The 14,098-nt window shown below is 40.0% G+C and overlaps 1 protein-coding gene across 2 annotated transcripts in view; it reads right to left on the bottom strand.

The window, feature by feature from the left end:
• The window catches only part of TMEM156 (transmembrane protein 156), a 53,718-nt gene that overhangs the window by 4,919 nt on the left and 34,701 nt on the right, over positions 1-14,098 (bottom strand). The window contains exon 5 of one of the 2 annotated variants that reach the window (XM_040485659.1): positions 13,605-13,688. In XM_040485659.1, the coding sequence (XP_040341593.1) occupies positions 13,605-13,688 (84 nt within the window). The remainder of the gene's footprint in view (positions 1-13,604; positions 13,689-14,098) is intronic. The other variant, XM_040485667.1, reaches the window with a different exon arrangement.

Below are 14,098 nucleotides of genomic sequence, written 5' to 3'. Positions count from 1 at the left end.
ATGTATGTATATGTAATGATCTTTCTCAGAGATCTTTCCCCATAAATTCTTCCACATTCTTTTTTACAACTTTCTGGTATTCCATAGTATGGATGTATCATCAAAGCACCTTCCTGTCAGATTGTGTCTAACCTGGTATTGTAAACACACTAGCAATAAACATTGTATATATGTCATTTCTCTCCTATATTAGTAATCCATAGGAGAAATCCCTAGAAATAGAATTGCTGGCTCAAAGGGCTTGTACATTTGTAACTTTGATAGTTATTGCCAAATTACGTATCACAGCAGTTGTAGCACATTATCCTCTTGGTTTACCTTAGTAAAGTATAAGAGTGCAGAGCGCCTACTGCCTCTGGCCCCAGAGGGTGATGTCAAACTTCTGGATTTTTACCAATCTGGTAGATTAAAATGGTATTTCAGTGTAGCTTTAATTTTCATTTCCACCTGAATGTAAGCTCAACAGAGATCTTTGTTTGGTTCACTGCTGTGTCTCCTATACCCAGAAGGCCAACATTATTGGCACATAGTAGACATCAAAATAAAAAAATAAAAAAATAAATAAAAAAAGTCTTTTGAAAGAATTTATTCTGAATGAGGCCAAACAACTTTTCATACATTTAAGAGCCATTTGTAGTTCCTTTTCTGTAAACAGTCCATTTTTATCCTTTACTCATTTGCCTACTGGTTTATGGTCTTTTCTCCATTAATTATTAGAACTTCCTTATTTACCAGGAAAAATTGCTTATCGTATGTGATGAACTGCCAATAACTTTTCCCTAACGGTTTTTACTGTGTTCATTCTTGTAGTCAAATTTATCAGTCTTTTAACTGAATTTTGTGCCATGGATCGAAAGCACTACTTTGTGGTTATAAATGGATTCTACTGTTGTTTCTCCTATTACTTTTATGGTTTCATGTTTACTTAAAAATTATTGATGCTTTTGAAATTTACCCTAGCAGTAGTGTGAACTCTGGATGAAGCACATTTTTTTTTCTCTAGATGATTATTCAGTTGTCACAACACCCTTCATTCAGTAGTCCTTCTCTTTCCTACTGATTAGATGTGCCCCTTTTATCATTTACTCAAGTCCTAAACTTTCTAATTTGTCATTAGATATTTTTCTCTACTTATGTACCAGTACCGTGGTGAAACAGATACTTCTCTTCTTTCTTATTCCATGTCAATTTTTTCTTGGCTGTTACTGACAGCCTATTTTTCATCAGGATATTAAAATGACCTTGTTTATGATTTAGGAAAAATTGGCATCTTTATATATTCATCTTCCAATTCAAGAATATAATAGACCATTTGTTGTTGTTCAAGTCATTTTTATGTCTCTCAGGAGCATTTTTCTGAGGTTTACTTTAGAAAGATCTTATATGTTTCTTTATATTAATTTTATTCCTATTTTATTTTTTTATGGTTGTTTTAAATGCAGTATATCTTCTAACTGGTTGTATTTACATATATGAATGCCATCAATTTTTTGGTATTAATTTTGTACCCTATCCCTATTGAATTGTATTTTTAAAGAATGTTTTTAAGAGAAATCTGTTAAATTTTCCAGGTACACAAAGTGATCATTTTACCTTTCCAATTCGTTAACCAGGTATTTCTGTCTCTTACCTAATTGTGTTGGCCAGTACTTTGAGGATGGTGGTAGATAAAGTGAAAATATTGGACATTCTTGAAAATTTCTGACTTTAGCTAGGCATGCTTTTAGTGTTCTCCTAGTAAATATGATTCTGGGTTTTTGAGACAAATATATTTTATCATGTTAAGGAAGTACTTATTTATTTTATTTTGGGGAGTTTTATGAAGGATGGGCATTATTGTGTGTCAAATGCATTTTTTAGGATGTATGGAGATAACCAAACAAATTTTATGAGTGACATTAATAGATATCTCCTAATGGCGAACTGTTCCTGTATTCTTGGATTAAGCTCCTCTTTATCATAGTAGAAGTGTTTATGTATGTATATATACATATATTTTTTTAAAACTGAGCTACTGGATTATTTTGCTAATATTTGTTTAGAATTTTTGCACAGAAATGAGAAAGGATGAAATATGGCCTTTTGTAGCAACGTGGATGGAACTGGAGAGTGTTATGTAAGTGAAATAAGTCAGACAGAGAAAGACAGATACCATATGTTTTCATTCTTATGTGGATCCTGAGCAACTCAACAGAAAACCATGGGGGAGGGGAAGGGGGAAAAAAAGAGAGGGAGGGAGGCAAATCATAAGAGATTCTTAAAAACTGATAATAAACTGGGGGTGGGTGGGGGGGTGGGAGGGAGGGGAAAGTGGGTGATGGGCATTGAGGAGGGCACCTGTTGGGATGAGCACTGGGTGTTGTATGGAAACCAATTTGACAATAAATTTCATATTAAAAAAAAAGAATTTTTGCACAGAAATACATAAGATTGCCCACTGATTTCATTTTAGACACAATCTTTCTTAGTTTTAAATATTACTAATGTTGGGATGCCTTAATGGCTCAGTTGGTTAAACGTCCCACTCTTGATTTCGGCTCAGGTCATGATCTCACAGTTCATGAGTTCAAGCCCTGTGGCAAGCCCCGCAGTGCAGAGCCTGCTTGGGATTCTCTCTCTTTCATTCTCTCTCTGCCCCTCCCATGTGTGGTCTCTCCCTCTCTCTCAAAAGAAATAAACCTAAAAAAATAAAAAATAAAAAACATTTTAAAATAATAATAATAATGATAATAATAATAAATATTACTATGTTTATTTCAAAATAGAATTAGGAAGCATCCTTCTTTTCTATGGTCAATAATAGTTTTTTTTTTTTTAATTTTTTTTTTCAACATTTATTTATTTTTGGGACAGAGAGAGACAGAGCATGAACGGGGGAGGGGCAGAGAGAGAGGGAGACACAGAATCGGAAACAGGCTCCAGGCTCCGAGCCATCAGCCCAGAGCCCGACGCGGGGCTCGAACTCACGGACCGCGAGATCGTGACCTGGCTGAAGTCGGACGCTTAACCAACTGTGCCACCCAGGCGCCCCTGGTCAATAACAGTTTAAATACCATTGGAAATATCTATTTTTTAGAGATCAGTAAAAAATTCCCCTGTGAACTGCTCCTTCTGTTACTTTTTCAGGGATAACTGACAAATTTTCTATTTATTCTATGATAATTATTTTGTTTAGATTTTCTATTTCTTCTGGTATCAGGTTTTGTAAATTTTTCCAGAAAATTATTGATCTTAATTAGAGACGTTAAAAAGTAGTAACTACTCTTTAAGGGACAGGAGTAGATGCCTTTTTTAAGCCATTTCAACAGATATTAACGACCTTTCCATTACTGTGGCAATGCTAAAATAACTGCCAAAGTTAGAATTCCTCCTTTAAAAAAAAAAAAAAAAATATATATATACACACACACACACACACACACATATATATATATATATATATAATTTGAGAGATAGAGGGCATGTGAGCAGGGGAGAGGGGCAGAGGGAGAGAGAGAATCTTAAGCAGGCTCCACACTCGGTGCAGAGCCCAACGAGGGGCTCAATCCCATGACCCTGGGTTCATACCTGAAATCAAGAGCTGAATGTTCAACCAACTGAGCCACCCAGGTGTCCCTAGAATTCCTTCTTATAGAGTATTTAACCTTCTAAAAGGTAAGTGACAAGGCTTTCCTGACTGGTTAGGACAAAGGTGAGAAAATGAGACCAGTCTTTACCTAGACAGACACAAAATTCTCCTTTCCTTGCTCTCTTCCTCAAAGGGCCATTGCACTTGACCCTGTTAGCATCCTTTATTTTTACCTTATTATCAGTAAGAACAACCACATCTATGGGGCTAGTTCTATCATCCCCATTTGTCTCACACTGAATCTGTGATTTTTGTCTTTCTAAATATGTGCTTCTCAGAGGTGGGTGTGGTAGGCAGAACTCTAAGATAGTCCCTGAGATTCCCACCCCCTGGGGTAATGCCCCATTTAATCCCCTTCCCTTGAGTGTGGGCGGGACCATGAATGGGATGTAGATTACATTATATGGCAAAGATGAAATTTCTGCAGGTGTATTTAACATTCCAAATCAGTTGATTTTGAGTTATTCAAAAGGGAGACTATTCTGGGTGAGGCTGACCTAATGAAGTAAAAGCCCTTACAAAAGAGATGGGGCCTTCCCTGAGGTCAGAGAGGATCTCTTGTGAGGCTTAAAGAAGAAAACCACCATGCTGAACTATGGAAAGGGTCAGGTAGCAGAAGACTGCAGGTGGCCTCTAGTTCCTGAAGCAGCTTCTGGTAAACAGCCAGTAAGAAGCCAGAGCCATTAGTAAACAACCTCAAAGCAAAGCAAAGCAAAGCAAAACAAAAAAAAACAAAAACAAACAAACAAACAAAAAAAACAACCTCAAAAAATGACTTCTGCCAACAACCTAAATGAGCTTAGAAGTAGAGACTCCAGATGACAATACAGGCCAGCTCTCATCTTGATTTTAGCCTTGAGACCCTGAGATCCAGCAAAGCTGTGCCCACATTTCTGACCCACAGAAAATGAAATAATAAAGGTGTGTTGTTTTAAGCCACTAAATTTGTGGTAATTTGTCACACAAGAGAAAATTAGTAAAATGATCAACAGAACCTTGGCCTGAAAATCACCAGAACCTGGATTTAAAATGAAGGTTCTAGGGGCGCCTGGGTGGCGCAGTCGGTTAAGCGTCCGACTTCAGCCAGGTCACGATCTCGCGGTCTGTGAGTTCGAGCCCCGCGTCGGGCTCTGGGCTGATGGCTCGGAGCCTGGAGCCTGTTTCCGATTCTGTGTCTCCCTCTCTCTCTGCCCCTCCCCCGTTCATGCTCTCTCTCTGTCCCAAAAATAAATAAAAAACGTTGAAAAAAAATAAAATAAAATGAAGGTTCTAGGGGCACCTCGGTGGCTCAGTTGGTTGAGCGTCCAACTTCGGCTCAGGTCATGATCTCACGGTTTGTGAGTTTGAGACCCGCGTCGGACTCTGTGCTGACAACTTGGAGCCTGCTTCAGATTTTGTGTCTCCCTCTCTCTCTGCCCGTCCCCCACTTGTGCTGTGTGTGTCTCTCTCTCTCAAAAATAAATAAAATGTAAATAAATAAAATAAAATAAAATAAAATAAAATAAAATAAAATGAAGGTTCTAGGGGCACCTGGGTGGCTCAGTTGGTTGAGCATCTGACTCTTGGTTTCAGCTCAGGTCAGGTCATGAGTTTGAGCCCCACATCAAAATAAATAAATAAACTTAAAAAAAAGCTGTGCTCACAGCTTTTTTTTTTTTTAAATAAAATGCAGTTAATAGAACTCTGTCCCAAATCTACTGAATTACAATCTCCCTTCAAAATGGTCCAGGAGCCTGAAATTTTACAGACATCCAAATTAATTCTGATGCACATTAAGACTTCAGAATGAACTTGCCATGCAGATAATTGCTTAGACAAGCTTTGACAAAGCATCTGATACTATTCAGAAGTTGAGATTTGGAGACAGTTCTTTTTAAAGTTAAAATATCAAAAGAAACTATTCATTAAATTAACTAATTACCAAAGAAAATTAACAGAGCTCTTTTGGTTAGAAAGCCAAACTATTCATCATTTGCTGATTCATTTGGTTTGCTGATGTTGTATAATATGGTGTAACCGTAATTTACTACAGAATGCTATTATCTGTCAAAATGATAGCTAGTTGCAAATAACTCTCTAGTGGTACATTATATTCTGTTTCTCCTAGTACCCAAGGACATGTAACTTATATGCTAATAGGAAAACTTCTGAAAAATTGATAAAAAGGCAAAAAGGTAGAATACATGTCATTTTGATGCCTTCTTCAGAATAGCTAAGATGGGTGGGATATTTTTCTAGTTCTACACTGGGAAATAGAGTTTATTTCAAACAAAATTAATTCACTAACACTAGTTAAGGCAGCAGAAGCAGTCAGGAATACCTTAAAACTTCACAGAAGTCTATTCATGAATTTGTCAAAGGTCTGAACCAAACATTTCTTTGACTTTTTTCAGGAACCTCAGAATGGGTTTTGGCCTTCCTGAATCTAGTGAACAAAATGGATTTCCAGTGGTAGAAACTTTGATTAAAAATAAAACTCCATGCCTTGTGTTCTTGAATAAACCCTCGTCACACTGGCCATGACAATGTCCACATTGTCTCTGATATTTTTCTTTTTCTTCTTCTTCTTTTTTTTTTTTAGATTTCTATCACTTTTCAGAAGTGCTTTACATCTATGACATCTGGTTTGTAACTTCAATTCATCCTTCCAAAGTAATATTTGATTCCCACTGAGTAACAGAAACTTGCAAGGTGTTTTCTTGTCTTTGTTCCTGATGATTTTCATGTCAAAGACAAGGTACTTCTCCCACAGCGAAGGTACCTCTAAAACTTCCTCATCCTAGCCACGATCTCTTCGCTGCTTAGAGAATTTGTCCCATCAATTTTTTATATTCATATTTCCAAAGCTACCGGTTCAGCTATCCTTGGTTATGAAATTGGAAAGACAAAATAGCTAAAACCAAAACAAAACGAGGAATAGTAAACAGGACTAGGTATCTGTACCATCTATGATTCTGTGACCTCTATTTCCCCAATAGTGAATTTATCCAATTTTGTTGTAATTGCTTATTTGTCTGTCTCCTTGTGTGCAAAGACTGTATTTCATGCAGTTATATTCCCCAGAACCAACCTTGCAGTATGACACATAATAGGTAAAAATATGTGTCGAATGACTGAAAGAATGTCATCTAACTTCTTTGTGCCTCATTTTTTTTTTTTTAACGTTTATTTATTTTTGAGACAGATAGAGACAGAGCATGAACAGGGGAGGAGCAGAGAGAGAGGGAGACACAGAATCCGAAACAGGCTCCAGACTCTGAGCTGTCAGCACAGAGCCCGACGCGGGGCTCGAACTCACAGACCGTGAGATCATGACCTGAGCCGAAGTCGGATGCTTAACCGACCGAGCCACCCAGGCGCCCCAATGCCTCATTTTTTTTTTTTTTTTTTTTATTTTGGGGACAGAGAGAGACAGAGCATGAATGGGGGAGGGGCAGAGAGAGAGGGAGACACAGAATCGGAAACAGGCTCCAGGCTCCAAGCCATCAGCCCAGAGCCTGACGCGGGGCTCGAACTCACGGACCGCGAGATTGTGACCTGGCTGAAGTCGGACGCTTAACCGACTGCGCCACCCAGGCGCCCCTGCCTCATTTTTCTTAATGAAAGTGCATGGGTACGAGCTGTACAAGAAGTCAATTCTGGGGTGCCTCCTAGGAACTTGGAGATAAGGAAAATAAGATTGTCCTCTGAGAGTTAGCTTATAAAATCAACTCATAACCACAGCAGAAGCATTATCTTCAGAAATCATTCCCAGGTCAAAGCCTATTAAATGTTAAAAGTGCTGAGCCGTCAAGCTATCCCTAAAATGGGGAAGAAGGCCTTTCAAGCTGTGTTGGCAAAGGAATCTGCTTTAAGACCTACCAAGCAAGCCTTGGCCGTGATTTGACTCCCAGCATGGTTTTGTCTGAGGAGAGAGGGCACACGTGTTAGCTGTCGGAAGTGTTTGGGTCCGTATTTTCTCTCGGTTGTAATACTCATTGTGAATCAATACGTTGGCCTTTTATAAACCTGTTTTGTGAGCTGGATTACATAATGGATCTTTTTTGGTGAGCCACCACTGCAGGAGGCTGAGCCTTCAGGCCTGAAGAAAGGCTCTGGACCAGGTAAAGTCACCAACGTGAGGCACCTGGGTTGCCTTGTGGGTGGAGCAGGCATGCAGCCTCAGCTGGCAGTGGGTACTCACACCTGAACTTCCTCGTGACTTCATCAAAGCCAGTGTGGTTGCCTTGACGCTAAAAGGAAGAAACTCAAGGTAAGGGTAAAGGAGGTAATAACGATGTATTCTGATGTACTTTGAAAAATAGAAAGCACTACCAAGTGCAAAGCAGAATATTTTTACAAGCCCACTTGAGAGGGCTTGGAATTTAATAGGACCACATTTTGCTCAGCAGGGATGGGCTACGGATGGCTAACCCTGGAAATGGTGACCTCGGGGCTTCCTTCCCCTCCTTGTACTTTGGGAGATTCGGCCATGACTCCGTGGAGACAATGGCAATAATGTCTAAACTGTTATCCACAAAGTACTTGCTTTCCCTATAGGAGCTTCTCCAGAAATGAAGGAATGCAAGTTAATCTTCACAGATCACTGTAGTCAAGATGGATGCGGAAGTTCTCCGATGGTTTGGTGATTCTTATTCAGTTCTCTAATCTGGCTCTGAGAAAACCTTCCAGTCTCATTTCTTCTTATTGCCCTAGGAATGCAGAACTTCAGCACCGCTATGCACCCTTCTGACCTTTTCATCACATAAAAACATTGGCACTTTTGTGCAAGCCCAAGATAGCTAGTTGCTTTTTAGGGCTAATAGAACCAATTATGGTAGCTTAAAATAGATTTCCATTATTCAAGGAGCCAACTCTCTACTGTGTTCAAATCTCCATCTGTTATTGTTAACAGTGATCCTAAAACCACTCAGCTGTTCCAAATCTGGCCAGTGTGAAAATCAAATGACAGGGAAAATACATGACTGCAAAATTACCTAGAATTAACAACTGAAGAGAACAGACAGCTGCCAGTACTCTGAGCCATTGTCTCACTTGCCAGTTTGTTCACACTCCAAGGAATGAAACTGATGAAGTGTTTAAAAGTTATAATTTAGGGGGAAAAAGGTTTTGAAAGGTCTTTGTAAGACAGCTGCAGCCATTCTTTCAACATAGCCAATGTAGAGTTGTATTTATTTAACAAATATGTATTGGGTACCTACAGTGTAAGCTGGGGATGCTGTGATGAATATTATCAGGTCGAGTCCCTGACCTCAGGGAGCTAACTGGCTCATGGGAGCCACATCAATCAAACAATAACACAAATATATAAAATAACAATAGTGATCATTGCCACAAAGCGAGATTTGTGGCGTTACGAGGATGTGTGATATAGGGAATTGCCCTGGTCTACAAGGTCCAGTATGACTTCCTTGGGGAAGTGTTAGCTGAGCCAAGATGGGAAGGGCCAGTGGGAGGAGGTGAGGTCTGCAGGGAGTGGCTAGTTCAGGCAGGGAAAGTTTGTGCGAAGATGGAGATGTTTATCTGCATGTGTTTTATCTTCAGTTCTTCCAGGCCTAGCACAAAAGGCTATCACATAAAGGCATTCAATGGATGAATAGATAAATCATCCTATTCTGCCTATAGATTCCTCACACTTAAGAAATTCTTCCTGCATGTAGAGTCATCTTCTGCATTCGATCTATTCTGTAACCCACCAGATGGCTGCAACCTTTACTGTTTTATGAACCCAAACCTGTAGTTTAGGAGTCGTAAATGCTACAGTTAAGCAAGTAAAAATTAAATTTCCATGTTACTTTGCTTGGTTGTTGGACATCTGGCACGAGAAATTTATCTTCTTTTCTGCTGGAAATCGAAAGCTGCTTAGTCTTTATTATGCTGGCCATAAACATGTTGCAAATTGTAATTTTACATTGCCATTCGTTTTATTTGGGGGTAATACAAATTACTGGGTCATCCGCTTACTTTTGGCATTTAGTAACTCTCTTTCACAGTAAAATTCCATTTTCTTTCCTTCACGGTCCCTAAGAACCCACTCACATTAACTGCAAAAAACATATCACTAACGCTGAAATGTTACTTTGAGGGAGACTCACACTGTCACACACAAGCTCCTACAACCTTATACAGGGTAGAGAAAATGTTTCATCTCGGTCTCCAGTGTTAAATATAAAAACGCAAGGAGAGTTGTGATCTGTGGCTTGACCCAGCAGGAGTCAACTCCTCAGTTCACCATAGTCAGTAAGTGGTGAGCCAGAAAGCCCGCTGGACAAAATTGAGTTTGAACCCTCACTCTGCTAGGAACTGCCTGTAAGTCAGTTACATAAACTCTCTTAATTTCAGTTTTTCTCATCAGGAAAAAAAGCGACATTGTTGTGAAATGAAATACAATGATGTCTGTGAAAGTTGCCTGATAAATGTTTATAGTTGAATCGGGTTTCCCTTCTCCTAAGGCACCAAGGGGTAGAATTTCCTTAGCTGTGCTGTCAGCTCTGTGACAGCAGAGACTGCTGGTCTGTGCCCCTGTCCCATCAATGCTTAGCATAACACATGCCCCTTAGTCGGTATTCAGTAGATCTGGGTTGAATATTTGAAGGTGAAGAATTTCAAGTTTTAAAGATTCCTCCATATTTTTTTTTAATGTTTATTTATTTATTTGGCAGGGGGAGAGAATCCCAAGCAGGCTCTGTACTGTCAGCTCAGCATCAGACATGGGGCTCAATCCCACGAACCATGAGATTATGACCTGAGCCGGATTGGACCCTCAGCTGACTGAGCCACCCAGGTACCCCAAGATTTCACCATTTTCGATGACATAGGCCACCTCACTGGCCTATGCAGCAGGAGTGAGTAGAAGCTCTAGTCCTAGAAACCTGGTGTCATAGATATTTAGTTATCGGCTATCCAACATGTGGACATCTCAGGGGTGCTCTCAAAGACGCAGGAGGCCAGAGGGCAGATATTGCTGCTTCCTGGCTCCAGGGAACCAATCTGTGGCTTGCGCTCATTCAACCAGATAACCCTCCTTGGGGCTTTGATACAAAGCTGAAATGGTCAAAGGGTAGCTCTGGAAGCTCGGAGGGAGTGTTCAGTGATAGTGATCCAATCAGAGACATGCTCACCAGGCCACTCCCACTGTGACTTTGGCTGTATTTTTGGCTGCCTTGCCTCCCTTAACTCTTGTCTATTTTGCAACCTCTGAGTGCCTAACACATCTGTTGTTTCTAGGGGTTACCTACTGGTTTTCCAATATGTTTCCTTTCTGGCAACCCAGCCAAGCTGATTGCTATTGTTTGCCTCTGATGATTCAGGTCCTAGGCCACTGCTCCTGCCCCTGACTTTGGTCTCCCGTCAGTGATCAACCCTTTAAACACTGTTTTAGGGACACATTTCAAAGTTGCTTTTGCATAGTTCTCAAAATTTCTTCTTCAAGAAGGTCAATGTATTTCATTATTCTTTGATATCCTTAGCAATGCTGCAGAATGAGTTATATGTTCTTTAATGAAGTAGAATTATGTGCCCTCTGATCACTCTCACTTTGTCTTCACCTTTCCCAAACCCCAAGATTCATTTCTTGCTCATCTGCTCTTTCTACTTCATACTCATTTCCCCTCAGGGTTTCTGTGATTTAATAAGCTTTTATTGTGCACAAACTACGTGCCAGATATTATGTCAGGGACAAGGATCCGAAGCTGAATAAGAGAGTCATCACCTGTGTGAAGATAACAATCCACTGAATAACATGGAAAGTAGATTGATGTCACGACAGGCAACCTAAGCCATCCCGTTTCTCAAAGCCAGGAAGAAAATATTAGAGACACATAAAAGCTTAGGATTTGATTCTGCGTGCCATCGCTTTCTACAGCAATGAGATATGCTTACTCTCCCAGTGTTTGCTCCAGAGCGGGTCGGGCACTGTGCAATGCCAGGGGCTGGGTACGCTCTGTTTCTCTCTCATCCTTTTGAGGGTGTGAGCCTATCTATCTCTGTGTGTACATGTGTAACAACGCTTACTTTGTACTACGTGAGCAACTGGAGAGGCATTCACGACAGCAAGCCGCTCTGCCAAATGTGACTGTAGTCTCTGCTCCCTTTGAATAATCTGGTTTTTTGTTTTTTTTTTTTTTTACTCATGTTACTGCTTCTCCAGAGAACCATGCTGGCACATCTTTTCCTTGCATTCTCACTGCTGCCTATAATCCATCATTACAAAGAGAGGCCTTAAAAACGGCACTCAAGGGAGACATTATTTCCTTTCCATTTCTCTCTCAGAAAGAGCAACTTATAATAGGAGAGGAAAAATTGCATTTAGGCTAAAGGATTATAAATAACAAAGAATCTGCTTCTCCTCCTCCCCTCCCCCACCAGCCCTTAAGATGCTAAGCCTCAAAAGGACTCTTGATTTTTTTTTTTTTTAGAAAGGCCTTCACCCCCTGGCTTGCTCTAAGCATTAATATTATATACCTGGTCATAAAGCTAGAGGATTTTTAATGAGAGCTATTAAAGGGAACGGATGCCTGAGACAGTTTCCTCTGGTGAATGAAAATCAAAGGCTCATAAATACAACTTGTGAGGTTAGTCTTGTGGTTAGCTAGTACTTTAAATTTGTGATTCCCCTGATTATACGAGTTGGCAGGGGGACTATTGACTTTTTCTCAGACAAAACTGCACGGCTCAAAATTATGACTTGAAAAGAGTGAGAACCAGGATTCCTAAGGCCCCTGACAAGCTCCGCAGAACTGGGTTAAAACATTCCTGGTATATGAATGTCAGGCCTGGGAACCGCCTAAGAGGAAGAACAGGGGAAATGCCATTTCCTCCCTATAAAAATGAATTTTGGCATCTGAAACAACCTTATGATTTTAATTTCATTAATCCAACAAAATTGTCAATGACCACACAAACCACACTGACCCACATTTGGTTAGCATCAAATGATCACTAAGCTAACTGCTTATTATTAGCCATAGGTTAGTATTTTACTGCTCACACCGAGAAGAGAAAGTCTGCATTTTTTTTTTTAATTGAGTTCTTTGGGTGCATTCATTCCAAGTTTCCCTCAAGCTAGGGGTCCAAGTACATGCTAATCTAAGTAGATAAGAAAAGTCTCGGGAGCACAGCTCCCAGAAAATGCTGGGCACAGATCTGCATGTGGCTGCAATGCAGTTGCAGCGGGGGCCTGAGGCTTTGTTCAGTTTCCTTTCATTTTTGAAAACCGTTTATACACCAGACTTGAAGCTTCCCCTTATCTGACTTCTCACAAAGTATGAGGCAGCCGGCTCACTGGCTAATACGCCAGGAGCTGTAGAAATATCACTCATGATTCTGTGGTTTTCCAAGAGTCGAGGACAGGACGTCTCCCTGATGAAGGAGAGGACTTTGCTCATCTCACATTCTCCCTCTCTTTCTTTTTAATATGACTTGACAGCTTGAATTCAGAAGGAGGCTTCACAATTAGGAGATCGAACCACAGCGTCTGTGCTAACAGCTCCCTTAGCCGCTCTAATTAGGGTTCCCTTATTCCATTTCTGTTTCTCGGGAGAGGACAGGGGACTTTTTAATTGGGGCTATTAGAAGTTCTCTTTACACAATGACACCCTTTGCTAAGTGAAAGCCCTAGCAAAAGCCATGCCCACTCTGCAATTACTCCTTGCAATTCTGAGGAATAATAGTATCTTGTCTCATTTAAAAATAAATCTGAAGCTGATTCCTTATTGCTTTCTCTCCTCTGCCTACTCACATGAATTTCTTCTTGCCAATTAGGCAAACTTTCCATTATTTAAGGAGCTAGTTTTGATCATGAGTGTCCCCTGATAGTAAGACATATTAAACTAGATTTCATTTGCCCACAGCTCCTTTTTTCCAGATACAAGGCCAATCTAAATGAGCTCAGATCATTCGATCTTGGGTCTACAGTGGAAGAGTGAAGCACTGGGATTTTCAAAGCCATGCTCTGTCTGCACATCATAGAACTCACCTGAAATGACCCGCACGTTCAGTGTTCGCAGTTTCTCAGAATCCTTTCCTTTTAAGAGAACAAATGTACGTTCGTATTTATGACCTATTCCAAGAACAGAAATTAAATATTTAAGTGATAAACAACTACATTCTTAATATATATTCCCCATGTTGACTCAAAGGATTACCAAGGAAAATGGGCCATTCACAACAGGGTCGGGAGCCACGAGACATTAAGAGCTTTCCTTATTAAGTTCTTTTCCATGAGCAAATACAGGTTCTTTCTAAAGCAAGCGGTTTCCCCACTACCATAAATGCCATCATGCCGTCTCCTCTAAGGAAAAGCACCAGCTGTCATGTATAGGATGTTATTATTCCTTACATTATTATATATACATAGATATGTACAGAATATTTAATGCATATTGACTTTTTAATGTCTATTTATTTTGAAAGAGAGCACAGAGAGAGAAGGAAACAGAGAGAATCCTGAACAGGCCCCATGTCATCAGT

The sequence above is a fragment of the Herpailurus yagouaroundi genome, unplaced genomic scaffold (assembly GCF_014898765.1).
Source record: "Herpailurus yagouaroundi ecotype Mexico unplaced genomic scaffold, PumYag 28, whole genome shotgun sequence".
Lineage (NCBI taxonomy): Eukaryota > Metazoa > Chordata > Mammalia > Carnivora > Felidae > Herpailurus > Herpailurus yagouaroundi.
This window is presented reverse-complemented; position numbering and strand designations above follow the sequence as displayed.